The 15,661-nt window shown below is 46.4% G+C and overlaps 2 protein-coding genes across 4 annotated transcripts in view; one reads left to right on the forward strand and one right to left on the reverse strand.

The window, feature by feature from the left end:
* The window catches only part of MALL (mal, T cell differentiation protein like), a 373,008-nt gene that overhangs the window by 22,896 nt on the left and 334,451 nt on the right, over positions 1 to 15,661 (reverse strand). The window lies entirely within an intron of this gene.
* LOC139794608 (two pore channel protein 2-like) lies at positions 24 to 13,492 on the forward strand. Of its 2 annotated transcripts, XM_071740429.1 has the most exons (20): positions 24 to 125; positions 367 to 449; positions 2,017 to 2,131; positions 2,763 to 2,891; positions 3,146 to 3,262; positions 4,325 to 4,443; positions 4,620 to 4,721; positions 5,741 to 5,867; positions 6,684 to 6,885; positions 7,522 to 7,666; positions 9,089 to 9,274; positions 9,692 to 9,756; positions 10,035 to 10,122; positions 10,424 to 10,493; positions 11,047 to 11,266; positions 11,489 to 11,579; positions 11,725 to 11,838; positions 12,186 to 12,304; positions 12,510 to 12,652; positions 12,985 to 13,492. In XM_071740429.1, the coding sequence occupies exons 1-20, from the start codon at positions 105 to 107 to the stop codon at positions 13,072 to 13,074; spliced, it is 2,346 nt and encodes a 781-aa protein (XP_071596530.1). In that variant the 5' UTR covers positions 24 to 104; the 3' UTR covers positions 13,075 to 13,492. The 2 variants fall into 2 exon arrangements, with proteins under 2 accessions (XP_071596530.1, XP_071596531.1); XM_071740430.1 differs by lacking the exon at positions 12,510 to 12,652.

The following is a 15,661-nucleotide window of genomic DNA, read 5'->3' on the forward strand; positions in this document are numbered from 1 at the left end:
CGCGGTTCGGGCTGGGGCTCGGGGCCGCCTCCCGCTTCCGCCGGGGTGGGGGCGGGACGCCTTAAAGGCGGCGGGGCCGGGGAGGAACAGTGGCTGCCCGCGCCATGGCGGAGGCGGTGTCGCAGGTAACGGAACGGGAACGGAGCGGTCCGGTCCGGTGAGGGGGTTCCGCGGCCCGTCCCGTGCTGGGACAGTGATGGGTCCTCGCTAGCAGAAGAGGGAACGCGGATGTTTGGATGTGCAGGACTCCTTGTGCCACTTCTTCCCTCTATAGCATGTCCCGGAGTGGAAGGGGCATCCTTTGACTATCTACCTGAAGTTTACTGCAAGCTCCTACATCTCTCTCTGCTTTTTGCCTTTCTGCAGGATCTGCTGCTGGCAGCAGCGTTTGTCTCGGATGCACAGTACAACAGGAATATTCCTTTCAAGACCTCCCCCGAGGCAGTCAGGTAAGAAGGGCTGTGAGCCTGCCATCACCTCGGAGCAGAGCTCTGTGCGAGGCTCGCAGGCAGCGTCTGGAGCTGGGATGGGAAAACCACTCACAACTGAAGGCTTTGGAGCCCAAATCTTATGAGGAGCAGCTGAGGCAACTGGGGGTGTCCAGCCTGGAGAAAAGGAGGCTGAGGAGAGACTTTCTCCCTCTACAAGTCCTTGAAAGGAGGTTGGGAGTGGTGGTTGAGGTGGGGGTTATTCTGTCTCTTCACCCAAGGAGCAAGCAGTAGAACCAGAGGAAATGGCCTCCAGTTGCCCAGGGTAGGTTGAGATTGGATATTTGGAGGAATTTCTTCCCCAGAAGGGTCGTTCAGGCTCTGGCACAAGCTTCCTGGGGCAGTTGTGGAGTCTGCTCTAGCAAAGGCTGGGGAGCTTGGGTTGCACTAGCTGGGTGCTGAGAAAGTGGAGTGGATGGGATGCAAAGAGCTAAAATACACATACTGAATATGGGGCTCAGTACTTCTGTATGCTGAGGATGGGAAAGGAAATAAAAACTTTTCCCAGAGAGGAAAAAAAAATAAATCTAAGTCTTTCAGAAGTGAAGCTGCAGTACCCTGTGGGGATGAGGAATTTGGGAAGCTTAGTCCAACCTGCTGCACATCAGAGCTGACCAAAAGAGCATATGGCACCTCTGCTCAGGTGTATTTCAGAAAGAACGGTAGCTGCTAGGGGCAGGGGTAATTAAAAGTTTATGGTAATTGCCAATAGGTGGAATTCTCCCTAAGTCAAGAATATTTTGCCAGCAGTGGTGACTCTCTTCCATTTTGAGGTTGAGCAGCTTCAGTCAGGGAGGCAAGTTTTCCATCAGGCTCAGACTGTAGCTGTTGTGCATGTGGTTACTGGGCAGGCGAGGTGACAATCTGTTCCCTGTGGGTCTGCTCTACATCTTCCCTTGTGTGAGAGACCTCCTATGAGAGGCTTAGAGCTGAATGTGGTTCTGGTTATTACTAGCATTCACCAGAGGTTTTGCTGCTGTAGGGGATAGAACATAGCATGAGCTGTATATGTATAAAAAAACCCAACCCGAAACAATTAACTGTGCAGCTCATAATTTTCTCTGGTGGCTTTTCTTACTTTGCTTTTTAACATGCAAAGAAAAGGAGTTAGATAAATAATCAGACTTAATTTGTGTGTCATGTGGATATCTGAGTTTAGCAGAAGCTTGCATTCAAATTAAGGAAGAAGGTAATTAGAAAAAGGAAGCAGCTTTACCAAATCTGTATGTTGCAGTCTTAAACTGAACCAAAGAATGTCTGTGTTGCATGTTCCCAGGGTTTATTTTTTTCCTTCCTGAAAGGGATTATAGCATCTATCAGACTATAAGGAACAGCCAGGAAACAAATTGCCAAATCTGTGGCTAGCAAAATTGTACTACTCTCACCCTTTTTTCTGCATGATTATTTGGGACAGCATGTGCTGTTCTTCCAAGATGTTTTTGATGAGCCCGTGGGTATGTGCACAGTGGTTTTACTATGTTTTTTTATTATAAAGTTGATTTCTGGTGCCACTGCCTTCTTTCTGCAGGCTTTATTACCTCTACAACCACTGGATCATGCGAACAGCCACCTACTTCTTCATCTTTCTCAACCTGTCCCTTGCAATGTTTGAAGAGCCTGCTGTGTATCCACTCCCTTTCCTGGTAAGTTTCCAGTGTAGAAGCAGCAACTCAACTACTGTTGTATTTATCAGAACAAGTGAGGGTTTTTTGCTTGAGGAACGTTGTCAAGATGCCAAGGGAAAATTGCTGCTAATCTTTTTGATACCTTTCATCTGCAGAATGGGGAAGAAAAAAATTGGGTATAGGAGCTAGATAGAGACAACAGGAACTACTGTGGTCATCAGCAATGGCTGATGTGACTATGGACAAAGTCATGCTTCTTTTCTGCATCTCTGAGACAGATACCAGCTGTCTGTGTGACCCAAGTACCATCCGCATGTCTCGGAGCAGAAGTGGAAAGTTGCCCTTAGAACTGATTTTTCTGCAACCTTTATTTGTTCTGCGCTAGCGTGTTTGAGAGATGTACTCCTGGAATCCTAAGCAAACACATATTTTCTGGGGTTAACCTGCCTGTAGCAGGGAATTGCACAAAAGGGGGCCTGAAATTGTTGCTCGGTGCCAAATATGTGAGCCTGTAAAACAGCCAAAACCCACTGGAAAAACTTCTATACTTACTCTGCCTGTTTTTCCTTTGCCTGAACTTCCTCATCTGTCTGAAGAGGGCTAGCCCTGCTCTTAGGGATCCTGACCTGGTCCTCTTCTCTCTCTACAGGTCACTTCTCTGATCGAAGTGTTGTGCCTTCTGGTGTTCTTTGGCCGACTGATGCATTTTGCAAAAGTCACCCTTCGCAGTGTGTTTTGGAAGGATACCAAGAACATCTGCATTATGGTGGCAATCCTGGTGAGTCAGGCCTAAGGGAGCCTCCAAAGCTGAAGAGGCCAATGTGTAGGTGGATCTTTCCTCTTGCAGCTTTCTGGGTTACATAGGCTGGATGCAAGAGGGCTCTGCAAGATCCATGGACAAATCAACCAGCAGCTCGGCCTGTTCCCACAAACCTGTTGTGTGTCATCTGCCTTGCATCAGCTAATCCTGTTGTCACCACCTAGACACATTTACAATGTTGCTTCTGGAGATTTTTCTTGTTTCTGTTACAGTTATCCCTAACAGATTTGGCCATCTATGGGGCCCTCAGGGTATACAACATGAGGAGCATTCGATGGTCAAGAATTGTGAGGCCCATCTTCCTGATCAACTTTGCAGAGAGTCGCCAGGTGAGGAAGAGGTCTGGTGGCATGGACCCCTGGTGCAGAATCCTGGTTTTAGACAGTCTGCTGGTTTCTGAGATCCAGGGAATTTAGTCAACAGTTTTTTGTGCAGAAGTGGCAGAATTCTGGTTCCTGTGAGTCAAGGTTTCTCTTGGAGGTGGCCTGAAGCAACAATTTGAGATGGAGAAAGGGGTGGGTTGGCGCTAGTCCTTCTTGGACTCCCTGTACTGACAGGCTGGGTTCTTGCAGTGCAGAGCCCTGAGTGTGCCTGGGGCTGGAACCAGAGCTTCTCACTGGACAGTGTGCAGGGATGATTTAGGGAAGATGGCATGAACAAAATCTAATGCTGCATGGAGAAAGCAGAATGTTTCTTGTAAGGTCAGTCCATAGGCTTTGCTTGGTCCATACTCTGTTAGCAAGCAGAGGTAGATGCTGTCCTCAGGACGTGCAAACTTGAGCAGCACTGCAGACAAGGGAACTTTTTCTCCCTGGGTCAGGGGCCAGGTTACTTATTTCTGGAAATCTCCTTGGCAACCATGCACAAGTGTTGGGCTGTTCTTGGAAACTGAACTTTTAGCTCAGGTGGGTGCCTTGAACTCTGATTCCTCTTGCCATGGGGAGATCTTTGCCCTGCTGCTCAAGAGTGTCGTAACTTAGAAACAAACTACTGTAGTGTGGAGGCCTGGGTGAGGAAGCAGATAAGTCTCAGGTTGTGTGTTTTGTGGCCTGTGGTGATGGACTTCTGTCCCTGACCAGTCCCTGACAGCATGAGCATCTGAGCAGTGCCAGAGAGCTCTCTGTCCCTTGGCTTGGCTGAGTTCATGTTGGAATGTAGATGTGTCCCTTCTAGCATCTTTCCTGGGAACTGGGGAGGAAGGGCCTGGTCCTCTTGCACACTTTTCAGCAGAACAGAGCTGGCATATCTGGGCTGGACTGTCTCCTGCCAGGTGACAGACAACTTTTCCACTTTGCTTGCCTGTCCCTGTGCAGGTGTTTGAACCAGATGGGATGGTGAGGGGAAAGAACTGGTAGCTCCTTGCCTTTAAATGCTTCCCTTCTCCCTGGCAGATTCGGAGAGCCTTCCGCAGCATCCGCAACACTCTGCCAGAGATCACCTATGTTTTCTTGCTCTTCATGTTTAGCCTTCTGATGTTCTCCCTCATGGCCTTGAAGCTGTTTGGTGAGAGGTGTGGCTACTACTTGTGCTCAGAGCTGGGTGGGAAGGATGGGTGTGATAGTTTGGGGGAAGAGGGAATCTGGCAGCTCCAAACAGTAATGAATAAAAGCACTGCCGATACATACAGTTTCTTTGGTGGGACATGTGGGCTCTGTGCTTAGCTTCATACAGTCCTTTTCCTCCTAGGAATCTCCAGACAGCAGAAGGCTTGCCATATTTCAAAAACTACCTGGAAATTGTGTTTGACCTTTATGTGTTAGTGACGACAGCAAACAGCCCGGATGTCATGTATGTATGCTGAGCTTGCAGTAACTCTGTGAATGCTGCTGTCCTGCTCCTAGTGGTGGGATCTCTGTTCAGAGCAGGACTTTATTTTGCAAGGTATAAAACAGCTGAGAATTCACAAAGCCCCTGCAGGCTGAACAAGTCAAAGCTCTGTTGCTGCTCTGAAATACCTTGTTGTGATATTCTGTGAATTCTCAGTCATCTGCTTTATAAATGGCTTTGAGGCAGAATATGAAGTTAGGAAGGCTTTTGGAGAAGGTGCATTATCAGTGATGCTTTCCAATTGACCCAGGACCTGATGAAGGCTTAAACCAGAGGGTCAAATGCATACTCTTTGATTAAAGCCCGTTCCTGGAAAAGAAGGGTGTGCTCCAGTGATGATTTGTCATCATGATATTTGCAAGACTTTTTATGCACATTCCAATTTGCACGGCTATGTTAGGCTTCCCAACCTTGTTTATTCAAACTGGGTTCCCACTTCAGTTTTTGCCATAAAGGTGTTGTCAAGGAGAGGGATGGGTAGGAACTCATTGATGTGCTGAATGTACTGGACAGGACTGGGACATTGCAGGAGCCCTGAGCATTTACACTGAGAAATGCTAGTCCTTCCAAAGGACATGAACAAGGAGGCCTGAGTGCAGGGAGAGTCTGTGGATCTAATGACCAGCTTGTGATGCAGACTTCACCTTAAGATTCTTCACTTGAACGTAGCCACACTGATGGAAGCTTAATCTCTGTCCTTTCCCTCCTGCATCCCTTCAGCCAGCACCTGGTAAACTAGGATGAAAACCTAGTGGAAGTAAACTGTTCTCTCACTGAACTCATGCAGTTTTTAGCTTGGGTTTTTTTTGGCTATCCAAAACAGAACAGTACTTTGAAATCAGTCTGGAAGACTTTTCTTGCAATTTCTCTTTTTTTTTTTTTTTTTTTTTTTTTTTTTTTTTTTTTTTTTTTTTTTTTCCCTTTTCGATTTTTCCCCCCCTCTGTCTGCTCATCAAGTAGCAATCTTTCTCCCCTTCTAGGATGCCAGCATTTGACTTCAGCTCATGGTATGCCCTGTTCTTCATTGCCTTCGTTATTGTCAACACATACATCTTCATGTCTCTCTTTCTGGCTGTTGTGTACAACAACTACAAAAAACACCTGAAGGTAATGCTTGGAGGGGTGGGTTGTGGTTGGTGACTGCCTGCTCTTCTGTGTGAACTTTTAAAGAAATGCCTGGCTTTCCCTTTGGAAGCTTCTGCTTCTGTAAAGTATGAAGCTCAGAAATGATATCTTTATGTAGGAAACTGTTTTCAGTTGGCTGTAAATACTCAGCACACTTTTTCTGCCACTGCATGTACTTTTAAAGCAAAGGAAATGTAAAGAGAGGCCAAAGTAAACAGTCTCTTGGTGCTTCTACCTAAACTGAGTAGGTGTAGTTTTGTACTTAAGATCAGAGAGGGAGAGCTGGAAATTCCTGGCTGCTCCTGTGAGGAGGTTGGCTCTTGCTCAGTAAGCAGTCTGCTAGTCTATACAGAGGCTGATCTCCCAAGGGTATAAGGTTCTTGAGCCAGCTTGTAATTGTGCGCAGAAGAGGATCCCCACCCCTGACCTCAGCAATGTTCACTTACAGATGGGAAGCATATGTGGACAAGTGCAGATCCTGTGATCTTTGTCATCTCCTTCCTGTTGGACACTATCCTTTTGTCTTTTCTTCCGGTTTTTCAATGCATCTCCCAGCAGCAAGCAATCTACTGATCCTTCCAGAGTACTGTGCAGAGCCCATGATTGCCTGTTAAAGAGGATTTCTCATCACCCCTGCAGACACTGCTGCGCTTTGTGCCTAATATCACTCCAAATGCATTCCTCTGAGTCTCTTCTTGTATCTCTGTGCCATGAAAATAAGATTTTTTACTTATTTTTTAATTTTTTTAATTAAAAAGTAAGAGGTGACTGCTGCCTAAATCACAATACTCTCTCTAGAACGAGATCCGTACGCTCGCTTACATGAAGCGTCGCAAGATGACTGAGGCCTTCAACCTCCTGAAGGAAGAGGAAGGAGCACAGTTTGTGGTCAGAGAAGCCCGGTGGAAGCAGCTTGTCAAGCTGGTGTCTCCTGACATCAGCAACTCCCACCGAGAGCTGCTGCTACGCATCTCAGATGATGAGCAGAAGGGGTTTGTAGGTGAGCAGTGGGGCATGGCTATGCTCAGGGGACTGGGGAGAAGCCCAGGGTCAGAGCCTCTTGGGCTTCTGGTCTGTAATGGATCCAATGGGACTCCAGGCTCCTCTCCCCCCATCCCTTCAGATCACTTAAGTCCTGAAAGGTCGTTCTTTCTGCTTGTGCTGTAGCCTGTGTTGTGCATGCTGTGGGCAGCTCTTTATGGCCATTTGGCATCAGGCCAAGTTTGCAGTGGAAAATGGGATCTTCTGTTTTCAGCACAGGAGAAAGAAAACTTCCCTTGTTACTAGATTTCTCTAAGCAATGCAGAGGAGTCTTCTGGAGCCTCTCATTCTGCTCCTGCTGGAGACAGGATATCAGGAGAGATGGGCTAGTCTCCTCATGCTAGGTCATACCCAGCCTGATTATTACAGGCTTGTGTTGATTGTTGGCCTCTTGCCTGAGCCAGACCCCATGCATGAGTCAGAGGAGCTGCTTCTGAGCACTGTATTCAGCCTGTTCTGTGGTGGATACCTCTGGACGTCTGTCTTGCCTGCTGCCTGCTGTGTATGGAGTCGATAGCTGCAACGCATTTGCATTTGCCAGACACTGTCTTTTTAATGTGAGCAGACTGATGTGTGTTGCTTTCCCCTACCTCAGACAAGAAGTCTTTTGTGCAGCTGGCAGATCTCCTCAACATCCAGGTGATCACTCTGAAGATACGCAGCCATCCGCTGGGGCAGTGGATGCCTCGCGTATACAACTCTGCAGTGAGCCGGTTCCTGCGCAGCATGGTGAGGCACAGGTGAGCCTCTGATGGCACCAGCAGCTCCTGACATCCAAAGGGCTGCAGAGCCCTGGTGGTGCAAGCAAATACTCCTCTCAGTGTTGTGCTGCAAAGTGAACACTGCTTTTAGGTAAACATCGGAGGCTGTGTTTTTTAAAAGTGTTTTGTGGACTAGCTGTGCTGTTAGCTGATCTTCAGTGCTGGTGAGAAACTGGACTTGCCTATTAGCAAGTCCATATCTTTTCCAGATTCACTTGTTTGGGTCTTCTAGAGGTGCTGCACATAAACAGTTCTTACTAAAGTGAGCACAAGAAGTGCTTCATGGCTGGTCTTAAAGGATCAGACTAAATGTTTCATTTAAGAATGGTCTTACCTCAGCAGTCTCTGCTGCAGAGATGGATTGTGCCATGAGCTCCTTGTGCTCTGTTCCACATCTTTCTTGAACTGTGAAATCACTGAGGTTGGAAGGAACATCTAGAGATTGTCTAGAGTAACCACCTCGATCAAAGCCAGGTTGCTAGTGTAGGCTACAGGGCTATGTCCAGTTGGGTTTTGAGGATGGCAAGGAAAAGGATGGAGACTCCATAATGTCCCTGGAACTTGTTCTAATGTTTTACCACTCTTACTTTAAAAGAGAAGAAAAAAACTTTAAAAAAGAAGAAAAAAAGCTTTTTTTGTTTAATTGAAAAATCCTGTATTTCAACTTGTGCTGCTTGCCTCTTGTGCTGTCACTGGATACCACTGGGAAGAGTCGGGTTCCGTCTTCTCTACACCTTCTCATCAGGTATCTATATATACTGGGGATACCCCTGACCCTCCTCTCCTTCAGGCTGAGCAATGTTGCCTCCAAATGTTGCCTCACCAGTACGGAGTAGAAGGAGGGGAAAATCACTTCGACCTCTTCCAGGAGACTCTTCCTCGTGTAGCCCAGGATGCTGTTGTCCGTCTTTGCCACCAGGGTGCATTGCAGGCTCACCTTCAGCTTTTCAAGCAAGGCGCTGTTTGTTGCCTGAGGTTATTCCTTCTGAGGAACAGAACTTTACATTTATTTCCCTTTTGAAGATGGTGGCATTCCTCTCTGCCCACTTACCCAGCTTGTCCAGGTCCCTCCAGTGCATCCTTCTGGTGTACCAGCCTCCCATCTCAGTCCTGGATAGCTGTCCAGTCCTTCTGCCTGAGAAATCCTGTTTGACTCAGCCAGTCAGTCTCTAGGAGTTGGCAATGGCAGTGGTGTACCTTGACTCACACTCTGCTTTCTTTTGGGACTTCAAGGGCAAAGCTAAGCTCTGCAGGAAATATTCTGAACTCAGATTTAGCAAAAGCTGATGGGCAAAGGTAGTTTCTTAAATGACAATGTTTTTGAGAGAGGAAGGAAAGATCTAAAATAACTGACTTTTACTCTCTAGGAAGTAGCAAACTTATTTCTCTTTCTTCTTGCAGGGGATTTGTTTGGACTTATGATGTGATCATTCTAATAAATGCCATCTTCATTGCTCTGGATGAGGAAACCCCTTATATTTCTTACGCGGAGTGGGTCTTCCTTGCTTTATATATAATTGAGATACTCCTGAAAGTGTACACTTATGAACCGAGGGCGTTCTTTGGCAAAAATCAGTTCTGGAACTGGTGAGTGGGATGAATGTTTGTGGTAAAGGTGAAGTGCAGAAAGATCTTTGTGTTCAGCTCCCCAAGAACTGAGAGTCTCTTAGAGACATGGGCTGCTGAGCTCCTTTGCCAGGGTGTAATGAAAAGGATTGTATGTCTCAGTGGATAATGTGCTCTTTTTGGCTTAATCTGGCTCTGACAGAGACTACTGTTCTCTGCTCTGCTTTGTCATCTTGACCAAAAGTGAAATGTGAAGATAGTGACTGGGTAGGGGAAAGCATTTTGCTGTTCAAAGCTTTCCCATCTGATGAAGAGTTTGTGCTGCCTGGTACAGCATGAGGAAGAGAGGTCACTATGTGTTGACGTCAGGTGGCAGCTTAAGCTCTGCCCAGTCTCTGTTGCCCACCAGTCTAACAGCACTGCCTTCCCTCGTGCTAGGTTTGATACCCTCATCATCTTTGCTGCCCTGACTGCAACGACACTCAATGCCACCCTGAAATCGAGTAAGTGCAGCTTAAACAGTCTGCATGCCTCTGGGAAACTCGGTGGTTTTGAGTCGTCTTTTGCCATCACCTTGGGCTTTGAGAGGCTTTTTGACAAGACAGTGAATTTCCTATAGGGTTTCCAAGAACTAACCCGGACTTTTATTTGTCGTTTTAATAACTACCTGTCATAAAAAGTATTTAACAAGGATGTAACTGTAATATATGTAAGAATGTACTTAATCTCTATGCTTCTCTGCTTATTTTTCATAACCAGGAAGTCTCTTTTCCTTTCTCAGCCACGAAGTACAACAGCCAGCAGATCCTGGATATAGTCTTCATCTTAAGAGTCCTCAGGCTAATAAGGATTGTTGACAGCATTCAGAGGTAATGAAGAGAGTGGGATAGGGCTACGGGTCTTGGGGCAAGCTATGTCAGAAGCTGGCTGAGACAGTGCCTTGAGTTGCTCTGCATGGGTGCTTTGAACTGTCTGTGGCCACTCAGCAAAGCATCCCAAGGCCTTGTCCTAGCATGCCTGCGATGAATGCAGCTGCTGCAGCCTCTTTGGAGACTTATGTTTAAATAAGGGCATGTGGGTGCATGTGTTGGATGGGATGTGGTGATATGCAAGCATGGGCTTCAAAAGAACCTCCTAACAGCAAGTGTTGTCATTAATCATTTGCTGTAGGTTCCGGGTCATCATGAACACGCTGATAAACATTGTACCAACGATGTTGACATTTGGTGGACTGACTCTGGTAAGAAATCCTGGTCTTTTATCTCAAAGAACTCCAGTTTTACAGGCATGTCTTAAGTCTCATGCTCATGCTATTTCCAAGAGGATAAATGTAAGTCTCTGGATGGTTGGTCTTTGAAACTGTAAGTGTCTATTTGATTCTTGGTCATTGCACATGTCAGTGTGTGCACAGGGGCTGGGACAAGTCACCAGGTCAGGACATCTTTCATTGCTCCATGGGGCAGAAAGGTTGCTAAGTGCAGTCTGGGCTTCACAGTGTAAGGAATCAAACTGATCTGGGCAAGAAGCTGAAAATAAAGACTGTTTCTCAAAAAATTTCCTAAAATTATTCTCAAATTACGAAGAGAACTTATTTTATTTCCATTTATTTGAGCTGTAGTTCTTGGCTTATTACTCCTGCCTTGTAACTACCCTTGAGGGGGTTGAATCTCTTGGTCTCTGTGCTGCTCCTTAACAACTTGCTAGGGAAAACCAGGAAAACCTGCCGGAGTTCTAAACTTGCCATGGAGGTTGCTGCTCACTGGAGAAGCAGGTGATGGGATTTTTCTTTCCAGGTTGTGTACTGTGTATTTGCTATCATTGGCATGGAGTTATTTCATGGGAAAATCCAGTTCTTCCCTGCAAACTCAAATGCTCCTCATGCCCTGGAATGCGGGAACCCAGCCCTCAAGGATTCTCTGTTTGCCCGTGGAAAATACTGCAAGAACAACTTCAACAACTTTGCATCCTCCTTCATTGTCCTGATGGAGCTTACTGTGGTCAATCAGTGGCACGATATCCTTTGTGGTGGATCAGCAGGCTCTAGTTTGGACCTTCTGTGTTCTTCCCCTTCCATTGCACACACCCTTGCATGTAGTGCAAGCTGCCAGACCTGGTCCTTGCAGAGGCCTTTGTTTAGAAGGTCATTGCTGGGCAATGTGATCTGGTTCCTCTCTTAGCACTTCTCTACAACAGGATGTTCTCCTTTTGCTCTCTTGTCCTTAACTCCCATCATACTCTTTGCCAATGGATTTGCTAACGTGACAGCTCAGCCTGCTAAGCTGTATTTCATTGCCTTCCACATTGTAATGGTGATAATTATTGTCAAGTAAGTTTCAGGTTGTTTTTCTTCTTTTTTGGAAGGAAAAGGGGTTCTGTGCTGGGAAATGAGCCAGTAGTTGGAGTCTAAATGCAAGGGGTGGGAAATTGGTAAGGAAATGCTGCTGTGTAATTCTGCATGTCATTTCTTTTAGTATCTTCGTGTCATTCATTTTGGAAGCTTTCTTTGTGGAGTACTCCCTGGAGAAGAGTGAAGTAGAAACAGCCATTGAACAGAAAATCCAGGAGCTGGGAATGGGAGTTCAAGAGTAAGCCCCTCAAAGGGTTGTGCTGGATGTGGCCAGCTTGGCACATCCAATGAGGGCTGGGAAAGCCACCCTCCATCCTGTGTGAGCTGAGACTCCTCTCGTCACAAAGTTCTCTGCCATGAGCGTGTTGGTTTGGTCTAGATGTTAGCTGAAGGCTACTTGTGTTGGCCTTGATGAGCTCTTCCAGCCAGGGGCAATGGTTCCCAGAGAACAGGAAAGATGTTGGAGACTCAGCACCATGAGTGGTGCTTGTCCTGCGCCAGGGAATCCATTGCTACTGGGTACGGGTTGGGCCCCTGGAGTCAGACGGGCCCCTCCTGCAGTAACTTCTGTCCCTTCTTGTGCAGGGATGAGCTCCAGGATGAACAGCTCCTTGATAACATGGAGAGCACTGAGCATGACCTTGAGGGCGAAAGTGGAACAAAGCCACCATCAAAAGGGCTTGTGTTTAAAATTGCTTCCAAACGTAAGTACAGCCCTCCAGTGTTCTGATTGAGACCAAGGCTCTGAACTGTCCCTCTCCCCGAGGAAGCTCCCACACACTTCTGCTTCCTTTGGGCTATAAAAGCAGCTAAGACTCAGCTGGTGATTTTTAGAGAACTGTGGACATCCTAATGTTTCCTCTTTCTTTTTACTTCTCTAGCAACTTAATTTCCTCTCTCCTCCCTCAGCCCTCCTGTGCACGCTTGGCTTCAGTAGCCAGCATGTGAAGACACTGCTGTGGAGGCTGAGGTCCTGCTGGTGCCAAGAAGCCTGTTCTCTGCTTTACTTCTTCCTGTATGCTCTCTGCATTCCTCCTGGCTCAGATCACAGGGTGACTATATCCAACTTTGCTTTAGTGTAATGCCTACTTTTTTTTCCGGCTCTCTTGCTGGTTTGTCAGTCTCATGCTTCTCAACTTGGCATCTGCTTGGGATCAAAAATCAAAGGGCGTACGGGAACAAAAAGTGCTCAAAATCTTAAAATAATGGTCTTAGCCTTTACAAGTGCTCACAGTGCTTGAAAGTCTGTGGAGTAAAACAAGAGAATATCACTTAGGACATTTGATTTCTTCTCTTTGAGTAAGAGCTGCCTTGAGGCATCTGCCTCCTAACTTGTGAGGAACACCAAGGGATGCTCACAGCAACATTTTTTGGCCACCCACAGGGTACAGGACAGTTGACGCTCTGCTCCAGCGGATGTTTGAGGCAGAGATACCCCTTGAGGACGAAGGCCCTTCCTTTGAAGAGATCCTAAACTTGTCCCCTGCTGCTGCCATGCCTGGTAACCTGATGTCAGAGAGCATCTCGTAGAGAGTCTGACCCATGGCAGTCGCCGAGGAGGAGCTGAGTCTCAGCTGCTTGGCTCTTGAGCACGTTCCCTGGCCGCCTGCCTTCGGCCTCACATGCGTAGGGGACAGATGACACGGTGGAAGCTGCAGCTGATGCTGGAAACAGCTTCATCACGCACAGGAGCTTTATCTTGTGTCCAGTCTGGTGTAAATGTTGAAACTGGAACTTGCTCTTACGGGAAAGTGGAGGGTGCCAGACTGGGTAATGGTGCCATATTCAGTGTTATGAAATACCTACTACTTGTAACTGGAATAGTGTATTACAGCACTTCTATACTCGTATACGAAGCAATGTAAGCTGAATTAAACAGCTCTTCAGTTAAATTCAGAAGTTTGAAAAATTATTTAATACAACACAGGGCGGGGATGTTGTGTCATAGCTTCACCCTTGTGAGGTGTTAACAGGGACAAAGTTACTGGTACGCAGGTACTGTTGAAGATGAGAAATGCAGATGAGGAGGGTGCTGAGAGCTCCTTGGTATTTGCATGTTTAATTGCAGTCTGGGCAAAGCAGAGGGCAGTTCCTGCTCACTGAGGCTAAGTGCAGTGAAGTGCAGGTCTTTGGACCTACCCTATGCGACCTTTAGCTGTGCCAAATAAAATATTACTTTATTTCCCCTCCGCATCTTTCCCATCCTGGCCCATCTGGGCTGTGGTGTGGAGCCCCCTTGCTCCAGCACCCTCTGCCCCAGCCAGGGCCAGAGCTCAGCAGGATGGCCAGGGTGGAGCCCTGGGTGGGGGGGACAGCAGCTGTTGTGGCTGAGCATCTCCCACCTAGTGGGATGATAAAGAAGGTGGGGCTATGCCACAACCCACCCAATGGGATGATAAAGGAGATGGGGTCACTCCACAACCCACCCAGTGAAGGGGTTCCTGAGTGACAAGAGGTACCACCAACATCCAAGATGGGTTAACTACTGTGTTAAGATGGTAGGTATAAGCCTCTTGGGGAGTGAAGCTGTCCTAAAAAGATAAAGTTGTTCCATCATTCTGTGGCTTTGAAGAGCTGTGAGAGGAGGCCTGAAGTGTGTGGTATGGAGTTGAGATACATTGGTCTCACCAGGAGCTCTGACAAGTAGTTTTTTTCAGTCTTGCTGAAGAATAGGGTTTTTTGGTTTGGTTGGGGTTTTTTGGTTTGGTTTGGTGTTTTTTGTTTGTTTGTTTTTGGGGTTTTTTTAAGAGCTGTTATTGAGGTGTTTAGCTTGTGAGAGATCTTCTCTTCCAACCAGCTTTATCTTTAGAAAATAATGCTTTTCTATGTTGGTAAATAAGAAACGTTCTTTTTGTTTTGTCTGCCACTTTCTTGGATGTTTTGGAAAGTACTTAGAGCTTTTGCAACTTCATCTTATGCAAGCAGAGCTCAGCACTTTGCCTTGCTAGTATTTTGACTGCCTTTATTAACAGGGAATTGGTGCCATCCAACTTCTGTGTCACTTGGGCTTAGCATCTTGTGGGTGAAGGCAATGTGCAGTGTGCAGGAGCTGTCCTTCTAAAGGACTTATAAAGTCTAAAGGGACTTTAGAAGGATTTTTTAGGCTCATTTGGGGTTATATTGACACTGATACATATATGCAGCTTATTGTCCACTACTGTGTCCTGTAACTAAAATGAGCTTTTTAGTACTACATTTCACTGCACATTACATCTTTTAAGAGCCTGATGGAAGTCTGAAAGCAAACATTGTTTCTCCTGTCATTCAGGTCTGATACAAAACTATGTACATCTGTCATTGAGGTGATACTGCTGTTCCTTTATTTTTCCAATATTGTAAGTTGACTTAACATTATTGAAAGGGACTGCAGAAGCTGTTGGGAGGCTACAGTGCAGTTGTAATCGCTTAGTTTTAAATCTTGATGTATTTTTTTTCTTGGGAGAAACGGTGACACCAGAGTTCTTGAGGGATATTTGAATGGTGTGGAATGTACCAAGCACTAATAAAGTGTTAGCTCTCAGTCCAAACGACATAAGAGACTTTGCATGAGCTGCCCAACTTACATCAACACCATTTAATTACCTGTCAGCACATTTTCAACAAGCTTTGGAGGACAGAAGTGAAATAATGAATATTCCAGGTTGAGAGAATTTAATTCAGTACTGCATGACCCCATTCCAGTGCCCTGGTTATCTTGCAGACCTCGCTCTTTCTGCTTCCAAATACACACTCCCTGCAGAATAGCAGCTGAGAGCAGAGGTTGTCCCAGCTTTCCATTAATTTTTAACTGGGGGAATAAGAAAGGTTGAGGGGGGGACAAGAGGGGCTTTGGCTCTGCTGTTGAACTGCTGTTTTGAACAATTCCAAGTGGTTGTAAATAGTAAAAAACTGACTGAGGCCCCAGCACCTTCTTCTTCTGGCATTTATATGCTTGTTTGTCCCTCCATAATCTTGAAATACACTGCCTAAGGAAATCAAGCTATTGTCTTTCCATAGGACTTGTTCAGTTTTAGCTCTTCTGATACCTTAGCACTTTCACAGCTGCAACCTGCCTTAACTTT

The sequence above is a fragment of the Heliangelus exortis genome, chromosome 3 (assembly GCF_036169615.1).
Source record: "Heliangelus exortis chromosome 3, bHelExo1.hap1, whole genome shotgun sequence".
Lineage (NCBI taxonomy): Eukaryota > Metazoa > Chordata > Aves > Apodiformes > Trochilidae > Heliangelus > Heliangelus exortis.

Bases quoted from the DNA above. Each gene is read 5' to 3' on its own strand.
- LOC139794608 (XM_071740429.1), top strand. From the start codon at position 105: ATGGCGGAGGCGGTGTCGCAG. The intron at 7,667-9,088 runs GTGAGCCTCTGA...TTCTTCTTGCAG, and splicing joins CGCAGCATGGTGAGGCACAG to GGGATTTGTTTGGACTTATG. The intron at 10,123-10,423 runs GTAATGAAGAGA...CATTTGCTGTAG, and splicing joins ATTGTTGACAGCATTCAGAG to GTTCCGGGTCATCATGAACA.